This window comes from Ranitomeya imitator, chromosome 5 (genome assembly GCF_032444005.1).
Source record: "Ranitomeya imitator isolate aRanImi1 chromosome 5, aRanImi1.pri, whole genome shotgun sequence".
Taxonomy (NCBI): domain Eukaryota; kingdom Metazoa; phylum Chordata; class Amphibia; order Anura; family Dendrobatidae; genus Ranitomeya; species Ranitomeya imitator.
This window is the reverse complement of record NC_091286.1, coordinates 241,713,616-241,726,612: the sequence shown is the minus strand read 5'-3', so window position 1 is coordinate 241,726,612 and position 12,997 is coordinate 241,713,616. Positions and strand designations below refer to the sequence as shown.

Genomic DNA, 12,997 nt, shown 5'->3' with positions numbered 1-12,997 from the left:
CTTATTGCGCTTAGGACAATCGGAGATAGCATGAGTGGAATCACCACAGTAAAAACACAGCCCATTCTGACGTCTGTGTTCTTGCCGTTCAGCTCTGGTCAAAGTCCTATCGCACTGCATAGGCTCAGGTCCATGTTCAGATAATACCGCCAAATTGTGCACAGACTTACGCTCACGCAAGCGTCGACCGATCTGAATGGCCAAAGACATAGACTCATTCAGACCAGCAGGCATAGGAAATCCCACCATGACATCCTTAAGGGCTTCAGAGAGACCCTTTCTGAAAATTGCTGCCAGCGCACATTCATTCCATTGAGTGAGCACAGACCACTTCCTAAACTTCTGACAATATATCTCTACCTCATCCTGACCCTGGAACAGAGCCAGCAAATTTTTCTCTGCCTGATCCACTGAATTAGGTTCATCATACAGCAATCCGAGCGCCAGAAAAAACACATCAATATTACATAATGCAGGATCTCCTGGCGCAAGGGAAAATGCCCAGTCTTGAGGGTCGCCACGTAATAAAGAAATAATGATCTTAACTTGTTGAACTGGGTCACCAGAGGATCGGGGTTTCAAGGCCAGAAACAGTTTACAATTATTCTTAAAACTCAGAAACTTAGCTCTATCTCCAGAAAACAAATCAGGAATAGGAATTCTTGGTTCTAACATAGAATTCTGAACCACAAAGTCTTGAATATTTTGTACTCTTGCAGTGAGATGATCCACACAAGAAGACAGATCTTTAATTTCCATCACTACACCTGTGTCCTGAACCACCCAAATGTCTAGGGGAAAAGAAAGACAAAACACAGTACAGAGAAAAAAAAATGGTCTCAGAACTTCTCTTTTCCCTCTATTGAGAAGCATTAGTACTTTGGGCCTCCAGTACTGTTATGAACTGGTGATTCAGAATCACAATGGACCTAGTAGTTGAGAGCACACAAAATGACCTGATAGTTACTATAATATAGGACGAGCTCTGAGACGTGGGAACTCTGCTGACCGCAATCCCTAATCCTATCATACCACACTAGAGGTAGCCGTGGAGCGCTCCCGACCAGACCCAGGCGCCTCGGGCACAGCCCGAGAAACTAGCTAGCCCTGAAGATAGGAAAATAAGCCTACCTTGCTTCAGAGAAATTCCCCAAAGGAAAAGGCAGCCCCCCACACATAATGACTGTGAGTAAAGATGAAAATACAAACATAGAGATGAAATAGACTTTAGCAAAGTGAGGCCCGACTTACTGAATAGACTGAGGATAGGAAAGATAGCTTTGCGGTCAGCACAAAAACCTACAAACAACCATGCAGAGGGCGCAAAAAGACCCTCCGCACCGACTAACGGTACGGAGGTGCTCCCTCTGCGTCTCAGAGCTTCCAGCAAGCAAGAAAAACCAATATAGCAAGCTGGACAGAAAATATAGCAAACAAAAGTAACACAAGCAAAACTTAGCTTATGCAGGGCAGACAGGCCACAAGAACGATCCAGGAGAAAGCAAGACCAATACTGGAACATTGACTGGAGGCCAGGAACAAAGAACTAGGTGGAGTTAAATAGAGCAGCACCTAACGACTTAACCTCGTCACCTGAGGAAGGAAACTCAGAAGCCGCAGCCCCACTCACATCCACCAGAGGAAGCTAATAGACAGAACCAGCCGAAGTACCACTCATGACCACAGGAGGGAGCTTGACCACAGAATTCACAACAGGTCGACCCGTTTCGCTCAACCCTACTCAACACTAATAATAACCCTTCCACTTCCATGTTTTTTCTATCAAGAACTAGGGTGCGTCTTATGGCAAAGTGTTCTTACAGTCCGAAAGATAAAGTATGTCTGGGAAAAAAAAGAAATGCAAAGGCATGCAAGTAGAGGTTATTGTAACATGACTGAAATTACATTTTATAGACAGTGAAATGAAGTTTATTGACCATAAATTTTGAAGATAACTCATATTATTTTGTGGAAACAAAAAGAATTTATTGATACAAAATTGGCAAAAATAACAGAAAATATGGAATTCTACAAAAAAAATGCCAAATTTCATACATATGAAATACCACTGGAACCCATAGATATTTGCCACCGAATATTTCTTCCAGAATCACATGAATATGTACATCAGCTTGAAGCTGGGTCTTTTTGATACCATCTTCCAAACAGAGTTGCACTTAACAGTGGATATGAAGAAATTGCAGATTTAGTTGTAAGCCGTCCATCTTTGAGCACCTGGAAAAAAACAAATCATAATGAAAAGTTGACTTAAGGGATGCAAGCATCAAATGGGCTAAATGAGAAAAAGTTTCACAGAACCCTGGTCTAGCGGCAATGTTATTAATCTGTGACCACTGGTCCAGAGCTATGCAAGCCTCCTCATACCTGCTGTCATTCCTGACATCTAATCTTGGAGAGGGTAACATTTAAGTACTGTATATGCTTGAGTATAAGCTTTAGAATTGAGAGTCCTCAGTGGTTGATACCTTTTGAGTATGAGTATAAGCTGAGATTTTCAGCCCATTTTTTTAGGCTGAAAGTGCCCCTCTCGGCTTATACTTAAGTCACCCCCACCGGTTTGTTTCTCCTCTTCCCCGGTCTGTCTCTCTTCCCGGGGGTGTTTCTTACCCCCTCCTTCACAGCAGTAGTGGTGGCGGAGCAGCGCGATCCTGGCATGTATTGAGTCCAGGAGGTAGCGGCATGCCGGTAACGTATGGAGCAGCTGTAGCAGTCGAGGTAAGCAGTAACCGTACGCAAGGTGGAGGTTGCGGGCGGCCTGTATTTTCAGTGCCACATGCTTCACTTCCGGTGACTTCACGAATATTCATAAGCCATAATGAGCGGGACTGGAAGTGAAGTGTGCGCAGCAAAAATACAGGCCGCCCGGAACCTTCACCTGCCGTACGGCTACAGCTTGCCTCCACGACTGCTACTGCTGCTCCATATGTTACCAGGACGTCGCTACCTCCGAGACTCCATACATGACAGGATTGCGCTGCTCCACCGCCGCCGCTGCTGTGATGAAGTGGGCAAGAAACACCCCCGTGGGAGACTCGCGGACCGACGGGGAGAGGGGAGACTTGCGGGGAGACTCTCGGGGAGAGGGTAGACTCGCGGGGGGAGGGGAGACTCGCAGACCCAGTAGTTGCTGCATTTCCCACCCTAAGCTTATACCTGAGTCAATAGGTTTTCCCGTTTTTTTGAGGTAAAATTAGGTACCTCAGCTTATACTTAGGTCGGCTTATATTCAAGTATATATGGTAAGTCCTGAGTCTAAACATTTTTATCTTTTGCACTTTTATTCAACTACATGGCTCAGTAATGTCCTCTCAATTGCTGCAGAAAGTGGAACCTGCTAAATTCACTCATTCGCTCGCATGCATAAAACTATCTTGATTATCTAACGGTCATTGCTGAGTTTTACACTGATGAGCAAAAGGGTAGCAATGTTTTGAACTTTTGACATTCAGGTTCCATATCTCACCAACTTTTACAGCTTTGAAAGTGAGACTACCATAATTTTATAGATAGGATGTACATCACTCTGTATAAAAATACGGTGCCAAGATAGGATATCACTCCACATACTCAGTGAAGCAAGTTTTCCTACATGCTGTTTTTACTTTCACACAAAGGTAGCCTCAACGATTTTCGTGTACAAATTTACATATTGCTGTAAATCTCATTGTAAATTTAATTGTATATTTTACTGCAAATTTCACTGAAACATTTAATCGGATTTGCAAGATGGTAACTTTTTCTGTTTTATCCCTGCAGTCTGAAGAAGGCCCTTTTGACCAAAATAGTAGAGTATAAAAAACGGTCAAACGGAGCGCTAGGAACTGCAGGACACGGGTATATTTGATAGGTCCACAACGCGTTTTGACGGTAACCCCATCTTCATCAGTTGCAGTTCCTAGCGCTCCGTTAACCATTCTTTATACTCTACTACTGCACTCATCCTCCGTTGGAGGCAGACGGCTGGAGCTGTGGTGGACCTTCTGCTTGCCTAATTAACCTGGCTAGTCTGCTTTCTCTGCACTCCCTAGTGACCGCAACCTATTTGACTGCTACTTTTGACCAAAATGTCACTGTTTTTACATTGCTTTGCTAATAAATCTGATTTTATTTTTCTGGCAATCGATGACTGCCAGATTCTTTCACCATTTTATAGAAAATCATCTTGGCTATCTCCTTGAATGTGTATACAGTTCTTTCTTCAACTCTATCCACACGTGTTTGATTGGATTGAGGTGTTGGAATTGTGGGGACCAATCCAGCACATCTACTTCATTGTCATTGAACTATTTCTTTCCCAATCTCGACATATGCTTCAGGTCATTGTCCTGCTGGAACACTACATCATCCTTTTTACACCCATTGCACTCAAGTGTATGAAGTAACTCATCTTGTAAAATACTCACCAAGGGTGGCGTCAGCTACCGGCGCACTTGGGAAAGTGCTGGGGCCCTGAGCAGGCTAGGAGGCCCACTGTTAACCCCTTCCCGACCCATGACGCCACGTAGGCGTCATGAAAGTCGGTGCCATTCCGACCCATGACGCCTATGTGGCGTCATGGCGGGAATGCTTCCCTGCGGGTCCGGTGACCGGGGTCATTCAAATGTCACCGTACCCGCAGGTGCAGGGGGACCTGTACTTCACCCCAGGGGGGGTGGCTTTGCCCCCCCGGGTCTACGATCACCGCTGCTGACCTTTTTTTAACCCCCTCCAGCTCTGATTGGAGCTAGCGTCCATGTGACGTTAGCACTCCAATCAGAGCTGGAGGGGCGGAGAAAAACAGCGTCTGCCTCGCTCCTCAGCTTCATCCCATCCGTGGAAGCTGAGGAGCGAGGTGCCCGACTGCTCACCTGCCCCCCCAGACTCCGCGATCGCCGCCGCAGCCATCTTCAGAGCGCCGCCACCGTATCCCCCACTGCCACCGCCGCCTCCCCCACTGCTACTGCCAGTACCACCGCTGCTGCTGAGGACAGGTACCTCCCCTCTCCTGTCCTCCACTCCCCCCAACCTCCGCTCCCTCCCCCCTGCCCCCCCGATCATCCCCCAGCCCCCCTTTATCACCAGCTCCTGCTCTATTTTCTTTTCTCCTATCGCCCCCTGCATCTGTTAGCCCCTTCTCCCCTGGTGATCATCCTCCTCAGTGTTCACCACTAATCACCCCCTGCCCCCCCCCCTGATCACCCCCTACCCCCCCGATCACCCCCTGCCCCCCCTGTCCACCTGATCACCCCCTGCCCCCCTTTATCACCTGCTGCTGCTCTACTTTCTTTTCTCCTATCGCCCCCTGCATCTGTTAGCCCCTCCTCCCCTGGTGATCACCCTCCTCAGTGATCACCACTAATCACCCCCTGCCCCCCCCTGATCACCCCCTACCCCCCGATCACCCCCTGCCCCCCCCTGTCCACCTGATCACCCCCTGCCCCCCTTTATCACCTGCTGCTGCTGCTGCGTTTTCTCTCCTACTGCCCCCTGCGTCTGTCAGCCCCTCCTCCCCTGGTGATCACCCTCTTCAGTGATCTTCAGCTAATCACCCCCTGCCCCCCCTGATCACCCCCTACCCCCCCTGATCACCCCCTGCCCCCCCCACTGTCCACCTGATCACCCCTCTGCCCCCCTTCATCACCCGCTGCTGCTGCATTTTCTTCTCTCCTACCGCGTTTGCGTCTGTCAGCCCCTCCCCTGGTGATCACCCTCTTCAGTGATCACCGCTAATCACCCCCTGCCCCCCTTGATCTCCCCCTGCCCCCCCCGTCCACCTGATCACCCCTCTGCCCCCCTTTATCACCTGCTGCTGCTGCTGCGTTTTCTTCTCTGCTACCGCCCCTGTGTCTGTCAGCCCCTCCTGCCCTGGTGATCACCCTCTTCAGTGATCACCGCTAATCACCCCCTGGCCCCCCTGATCACCCACTGATCACCCCCTGCCCCCCTGATCACCCCCTGCCCCCCTGATCACCTGCTGCTGCCAGCTTCATCTCCATCTGACGCTGCATCTCCTCAGCCCCCTCCTGTCCCCCCGCGCCTGACAGCCCCCCGCGCCTGACAGCCCCCACGCGCCTGACAGCCCCCACACGCGTCTGACAGCTCCCCGCACCTTATAGCCTCCTCCTGCAGAAGAGTTTCACCAAACACTCGCACATACACACGCACACGCAACACTATAATAAAGTTTAGATTTTTTTTTACACACGCACACGCACCACACACACAATGTCCCGCTCATCCCAGTCATCCCAGTCACAAAGGCTGTACTCAGTTGAGGAGGCATATTCCTTTCTTGCCTCCGAAGCTGATAGTGAGGGAGAGGACCCCACTTTTCTGTACTCCTCCCACTCTTCCTCCCCTAGTGACACCGACTCGCCACCCCCAAGATGTCGCAGGCCGAGAAATCGTCCGGAGCCCAGGGGAGGGGAGCCGGAGCCCAGGGGAGGAGAGTCGGAGCCAAGTGTAAGTGACCCCCAACCTAGTGCTAGTGACGCCCAACCTAGCACTAGTGCCCCCGTCTGGACCCCCGTCCCTGAAAACTTTGCTCCACGGATTCCTGATTTCATTCCCCAATCAGGAATCCAATTTGAGACTGCCAACCTCCGGGAGATAGACTTTTTCAAAGTCTTTTTCTCGGAGTCAATCGTCAGTCTCATGGTGGAGCAAACAAATTTGTAGGCCCTGCAATTTTTTGCCCAAAACCCAAGTTCATCATTTACTACTTGGAAGCCCGTTGACTCCGTAGAAATGATGAAATATTGGGGACTGGTCCTTCACATGGGAATTGTGAAGAAACCAGAACTTCGCCAATACTGGAGTACTGATATTTTATATCAAACTCCAGTATTTGGCATGGTTATGAATCGCAAACGTTTTGAGGCGATTCATAAATTTCTCCACTTTAGGGACAATACGGACATCCTTCCTCGCGATGACCCGAATTTTGATAGATTGTTCAAAATTCGGCCGGTCATCGAACACTTCAGCAACAAGTTTGCTGAAGTGTACATTCCCCAAAGGGAAATTTGTGTGGATGAATCCCTCATCCACTTCAAAGGGAGGCTTCAGTTCCGTCAGTACCTGCCAAGCAAAAGGGCGAGGAACGGGATAAAACTCTACAAGATCTGTGAGAGTACCTCAGGGTACACTCTCAGCTTTAGAGTTTATCAAGGAAAGGACAGCAGTATCCAGCCCCCAGATTGTCCACCTGCTCTGGGGGTGAGTGGGAAAATAGTGTGGGATTTGGTTCACCCACTGCTTGATAAAGGTTACCATCTGTACGTTGATAACTTTTATACAAGCATCCCACTCTTTCAGTCCCTCTCTGCCAGAGCTACCGTTGCTTGCGGTACTGTGCGCAGAAACAAGAGGGGTCTCCCTTTGTCACTAATTGAGCAGGTTCTCCCAAAGGGTGAGAGCCGGGCCCAATGTAGTGGCAACATGCTTGCGGTCAAGTTCAAAGACAAAAGGGACGTCTTTTTCTTGACAACAATCCATGGTCCCGGCACCACGGCCAGCACTGTTCGAGGTACCCCAGCACAGGTCCACAAACCGGACTGTGCCCTGGGGTACAACAAACACATGGGGGGAGTTGATCTTTCTGATCAAGTCCTCCAGCCCTATAGTGCCATGCGGAAAACGAAGGTGTGGTATAAAAAACTGGCTGTGCACATCGTACAAATGGCACTGTATAACGCATACGTGCTATCACGATGTGCAGGCCAGACCAACAACACCTTCCTTCAGTTCCAGGAGGCGGTGATAAAGGCCCTGATGTTTGGAGACGAGGAAGGAGCGGGCCCCAGCACTGCTGGAACTCAAGGTTCCCGTATGGTACCGGTGCAACATTTTCCCTGTGAGGGGAGAGCAAAAAAAAGGTGCCGGGTGTGCTATAAAAGGGGGATAAGAAGGGAAACTCGTTTCCAATGTGAAACGTGTCCCGACAAACCTGGACTGTGTTTGAATGAATGCTTCAGAATTCATCACACGTCCGTGGACTAGCCACATCCTGATATTCCACTACAGAACTCACCCACACCAGGCTGATATACACAACACCACACACACACACTAACCTGACGTACACTACACCACACCCCAACCTGACATACACTACACCACACACACCAACCTGACGTAGTGTGTCAGATTGGTGTGTGTGGCGTAGTGTACATCAGGTTGGTGTGTGGTGTGGTATAGTGTACGTCAGGTTGGTGTGTGTGTGTGGTGTACAGTACACCACACACACCTACCTGACGTACACTACACCACACCCCAACCTGACATACACTACACCACACACACCAACCTGACGTAGTGTGTCAGATTGGTGTGTGTGGCGTTGTGTACATCAGGTTGGTGTGTGGTGTGGTATAGTGTACGTCAGGTTGGTGTGTGTGTGTGTGTGTGGTGTACAGTACACCACACACACCTACCTGATGTACACTACACCACACCCCAACCTGACATACACTACACCACACACACCAACCTGACGTAGTGTGTCAGATTGGTGTGTGTGGCGTTGTGTACATCAGGTTGGTGTGTGGTGTGGTATAGTGTACATCAGGTTGGTGTGTGTGTGTGTGTGGTGTACACTACACCACACACACCTACCTGACGTACACTACACCACACCCCAACCTAACAAACACTACACAACCCAACCTGACGTAGTGTCAGGGTGTGTATGGCGTAGTGTACGTCAGTTTGGTGTGGTGTGGTATAGTATACGTCAGGTGTGTGTGTGTGGTGAATACTACACCACACACACACCAACCTGACATACACTACATACCTTCCATACACAACATAGTGTCCGCTAACGATTAGAGCTAATTTTTCATTCAAAAAGTGAAATGGCGCTCCTTCCCTTCCGAGCCTTGCCGTGCGCCTAAACAGTGGTTTACGCCTACATGTGAGGTATCGGTGTACTCAGGAGATATTGCCCAACAAATTTTAGCATCCATTTTATCCTGATGCCCATGTGAAAATGAAAAAAATTGAGGCTAAAATAAAATTTTTGTGAAAAAAAAGTACTTTTTCATTTTTATGGATCAATTTGTGAAGCACCTGGGGGTTCAAAGTGCTCAATATGCATCTAGATAAGTTCCTTGGGTGGTCTAGTTTTCAAAATGGGGTCATATGTGGGGGAGCTCCAATGTTTAGGCACACGGCGGCTCTCCAAACGTGACATGGTGTCCGCTAAAGATTGGAGCTATTTTTTCATTCAAAAAGTCAAATGGCGCTCCTTCCCTTCCGAGCCTTGCCGTGCGCCTAAACAGTGGTTTACGCCTACATGTGAGGTATCGGTGTACTCAGGAGATATTGCCCAACAAATTTTAGCATCCATTTTACCCTGATGCCCATGTGAAAATGAAAAAAATTGAGGCTAAAATAAAATTTTTGTGAAAAAAAAGTACTTTTTCATTTTTATGGATCAATTTGTGAAGCACCTGGGGGTTCAAAGTGCTCAATATGCATCTAGAGAAGTTCCTTGGGTGGTCTAGTTTCCAAAATGGGGTCACTTGTGGGGGAGCTCCAATGTTTAGGCACACGGCGGCTCTCCAAACGTGACATGGTGTCCGCTAACGATGGAGATAATTTTTCATTCAAAAAGTCAAATGGCGCTCCTTCCCTTCCGAGCCTTAGCATGTGCCCAAACAGTGGTTTACCCCCACATATGAGGTATCGGTGTACTCAGGAGAAATTGCCCAACAAATTTTAGGATCCATTTTATCCTGTTGCCCATGTGAAAATGAAAAAATTGAGGCTAAAATAATTTTTTTGTGAAAAAAAAGTACTTTTTCATTTTTATGGATCAATTTGTGAAGCACCTGGGGGTTCAAAGTGCTCACTATGCATCTAGATAAGTTCCTTGGGGCGTCTAGTTTCCAAAATGGGGTCACTTGTGGGGGAGCTCAAATTTTTAGGCACACGGGGGCTCTCCAAATGTGACATGGTGAGTGCAGCCAATTTTTCATTCAAAAAGTCAAATGGCGCTCCTTCCCTTTCAAGCCCTGCCGTGCGCCCAAACAGTGGTTTACCCCCACATATGAGGTATCAGCGTACTCAGGACAAATTGGACAACAACTTTCGTGGTTCAGTTTCTCCTTTTACCATTGGGAAAATAAAAAAATTGTTGCTGAAAGATCATTTTTGTGACTAAAAAGTTAAATGTTCATTTTTTCCTTCCATGTTGCTTCTGCTGCTGTGAAGCACCTGAAGGGTTAATAAACTTCTTGAATGTGGTTTTGAGTACCTTGAGGGGTGCAGTTTTTAGAATGGTGTCACTTTTGGGTATTTTCAGCCATATAGACCCCTCAAACTGACTTCAAATGTGAGGTGGTCCCTAAAAAAAATGGTTTTGTAAATTTCGTTGTAAAAATGAGAAATCGCTGGTCAAATTTTAACCCTTATAACTTCCTAGCAAAAAAAAAATTGTTTCCAAAATTGTGCTGATGTAAAGTAGACATGTGGGAAATGTTATTTATTAACTATTTTGTGTCACATATCTCTCTGGTTTAACAGAATAAAAATTCAAAATTTGAAAATTGCGAAATTTTCAAAATTTTCACCAAATTTCCAATTTTTTCACACATAAACGCAAAAATTATCGACCTAAATTTACCACTATCATGAAGCCCAATATGTCACGAGAAAACAATCTCAGAATCGCTAGGATCCGTTGAAGCGTTCCCGAGTTATTACCTCATAAAGGGACACTGGTCAGAATTGCAAAAAATGGCAAGGTCTTTAAGGTCAAAATAGGCTGGGTCATGAAGGGGTTAAAGAACTGCAACACAGAACTAGGATAGAAGGGGGAAAACTGGCCCTGCACTGAGACTAGGCTGATACCATACGATGGAGTGGGCGAACCATTCCTTGTGAATAGACCCACTGATGATCCTAGGTTAATCTCAGCGAAGACCTATAGATAGTGGGAAGGAGGTCCCTGAAAGATCTAAGGACTGGTATAAAAACAGGTCACCTCCTAATAGAAACACAGAGAAGGCTGCAGAAACCAACTGAAAACAGAAACTAAAGATAGCAGAACCAGAAATCCCAGAACTGCACAATATCAAACACAGAAAGCTATCAAAGCACCTAGCCAGAACTCAAGCGGATTAACACTGTTGTCCAGCAAGGAATGGGAGGCAGGTGCTGGGTAATAAAGGGTGATACAATCACCTGACCTAACACAACCCAGCACCAGGGGAAAAAGACCAGCAGCCAGAAAACCACAACAAGATGGCGGAGGGTCAAAAACAAAACAAATTCTAACACCCACTCACCGTCGGGGACACTGACACGCTATGGGGGCCTTGTGTCTGTGCCACTGCCAGGGCCCATGAGTGGCCCCCCCGCTTGCTCAGGGCACTGGCACTTGAGATACTTACCTTACCCGGCTCCACCACTGCGGCATCTTTTTACTGTGATATTCAGGTCAGAGGATGCGATGACGTCACGTCTGTGTGCCCTCTGCCTGAACAGTCACAGTGCAGAGAGCCAGAAGACGGTGATGCTGAGGAGTCTGGAGCAAAGCAGCAAGGAGAGGTGAATATTTCATATTATTTTTTTATGTTTGGAGCATTATACATAAGGACCACCATACAGTGGAACATCATATATGGGGCCAATTATACACTGGAGCATTGTATATGGGCCCATCATACACTGGAAAATCATATATAGGGCCCATTATGTATGGAGCATTATATGGGCCCATCATACACTGGAGCATAGTTTATGGGGCCAGCTCATTATTCTTTACGGAGCAATATGTGGGGCATATTATATACTGTATGGAGCAATATATGGGGCTCATTATTCTGTATGGAGCAATATACATTGCTCATTATTCTGTATGGAGCAATATATAGGGCTCATTATTCTGTATGGAACATTATATGGGGCCAATTATTCTGTATGGAGCAACATATGGTGCCCATAATACTGTATGGAGAAATATATGTGGCTCATTATACTGTATGGAGCATTACATGGGCTCGTTATACTATATGGAGCGTTATATGGGGCTCATTATACTGCATTGAGCATTATATGGGGTCCATTATTCTGTATGGAGCACTATGTGGTGCCCATAATACTGTATGGAGGACTATACTGTCCAATTTGTGACCTATTGTAGAATTTACAATAGATATTACTCAAGTAATGTTAGAAGTGAAATCTTTGGCACTGTACTATACCTATAATTCTCTGCAGTATCTGTACATCATGAATTGTGGTATGTGTTAAAGGAGCCCACTAAAACTCTTTTGCCCGAGGTCCACAAAAACCTGGAGCTGGCCTTGAGCTCAGCATTGCGACTATGATCGATCTTGGTCAATTATCCAAGTCCTTTGAACAACCCAATATCAAGCTTCCTCCACTGATCTTGACAGTTCCTTAAATTTCTTGATCCATTAGCATCTTTTTCATTTTTTTCTTCCACACCCATTTACTTAGACAATTGAATTTAAATTCATCACTCCAAATCACCAGTTTCCAATCTTCTGTTGCACTTTTCTAAAAACTTGAGCCGGTGCTTTTTATGATGATAATGAAGTCGAGGCTTCACCTTTTGTTCAGGTCACCATTTCGGACTTGTGTAACGTGTGTTGCACGGTGCTTGCATGGATGGCTGTGATCTCACTATTAAAAATAATATGAGCCACCTCCACGGCAATGTTTGCCGCACCAGAACTGATAGACCTTGCGATGAGCTAACTTGTTGACTATGATATTTTAGCTATTTAGGCTATGTGCACACGATGCAGATTTCATGCTGATCCACAGCGTTTTTTCCGTGCAGAAATGCTGCAGATCTGCAAGAGATTTACAGTACAATGTAAATCAATGGAAAAAAAATGCTGTGCTAATGGTGCGGAAAATTCCGAGCGGAAACGCTGCAGATTTAGGGTATGTGCACACGTCAGGATTTCTTGCAGAAATTTCCTGAAGAAAACCGGAAATTTTCTGCAAAAAATCCGCA

At 46.8% G+C, this 12,997-nt stretch overlaps 1 protein-coding gene across 1 annotated transcript in view; it reads right to left on the bottom strand.

The window, feature by feature from the left end:
• Positions 1-1,913: 1,913 nt before the first annotated feature.
• The window catches only part of VNN1 (vanin 1), a 71,317-nt gene continuing 60,233 nt past the window's right edge, over positions 1,914-12,997 (bottom strand). The window contains exon 7 of the mRNA XM_069726005.1: positions 1,914-2,235. Within this exon, the coding sequence (XP_069582106.1) occupies positions 2,128-2,235 (108 nt within the window). The 3' untranslated portion in view covers positions 1,914-2,127. The remainder of the gene's footprint in view (positions 2,236-12,997) is intronic.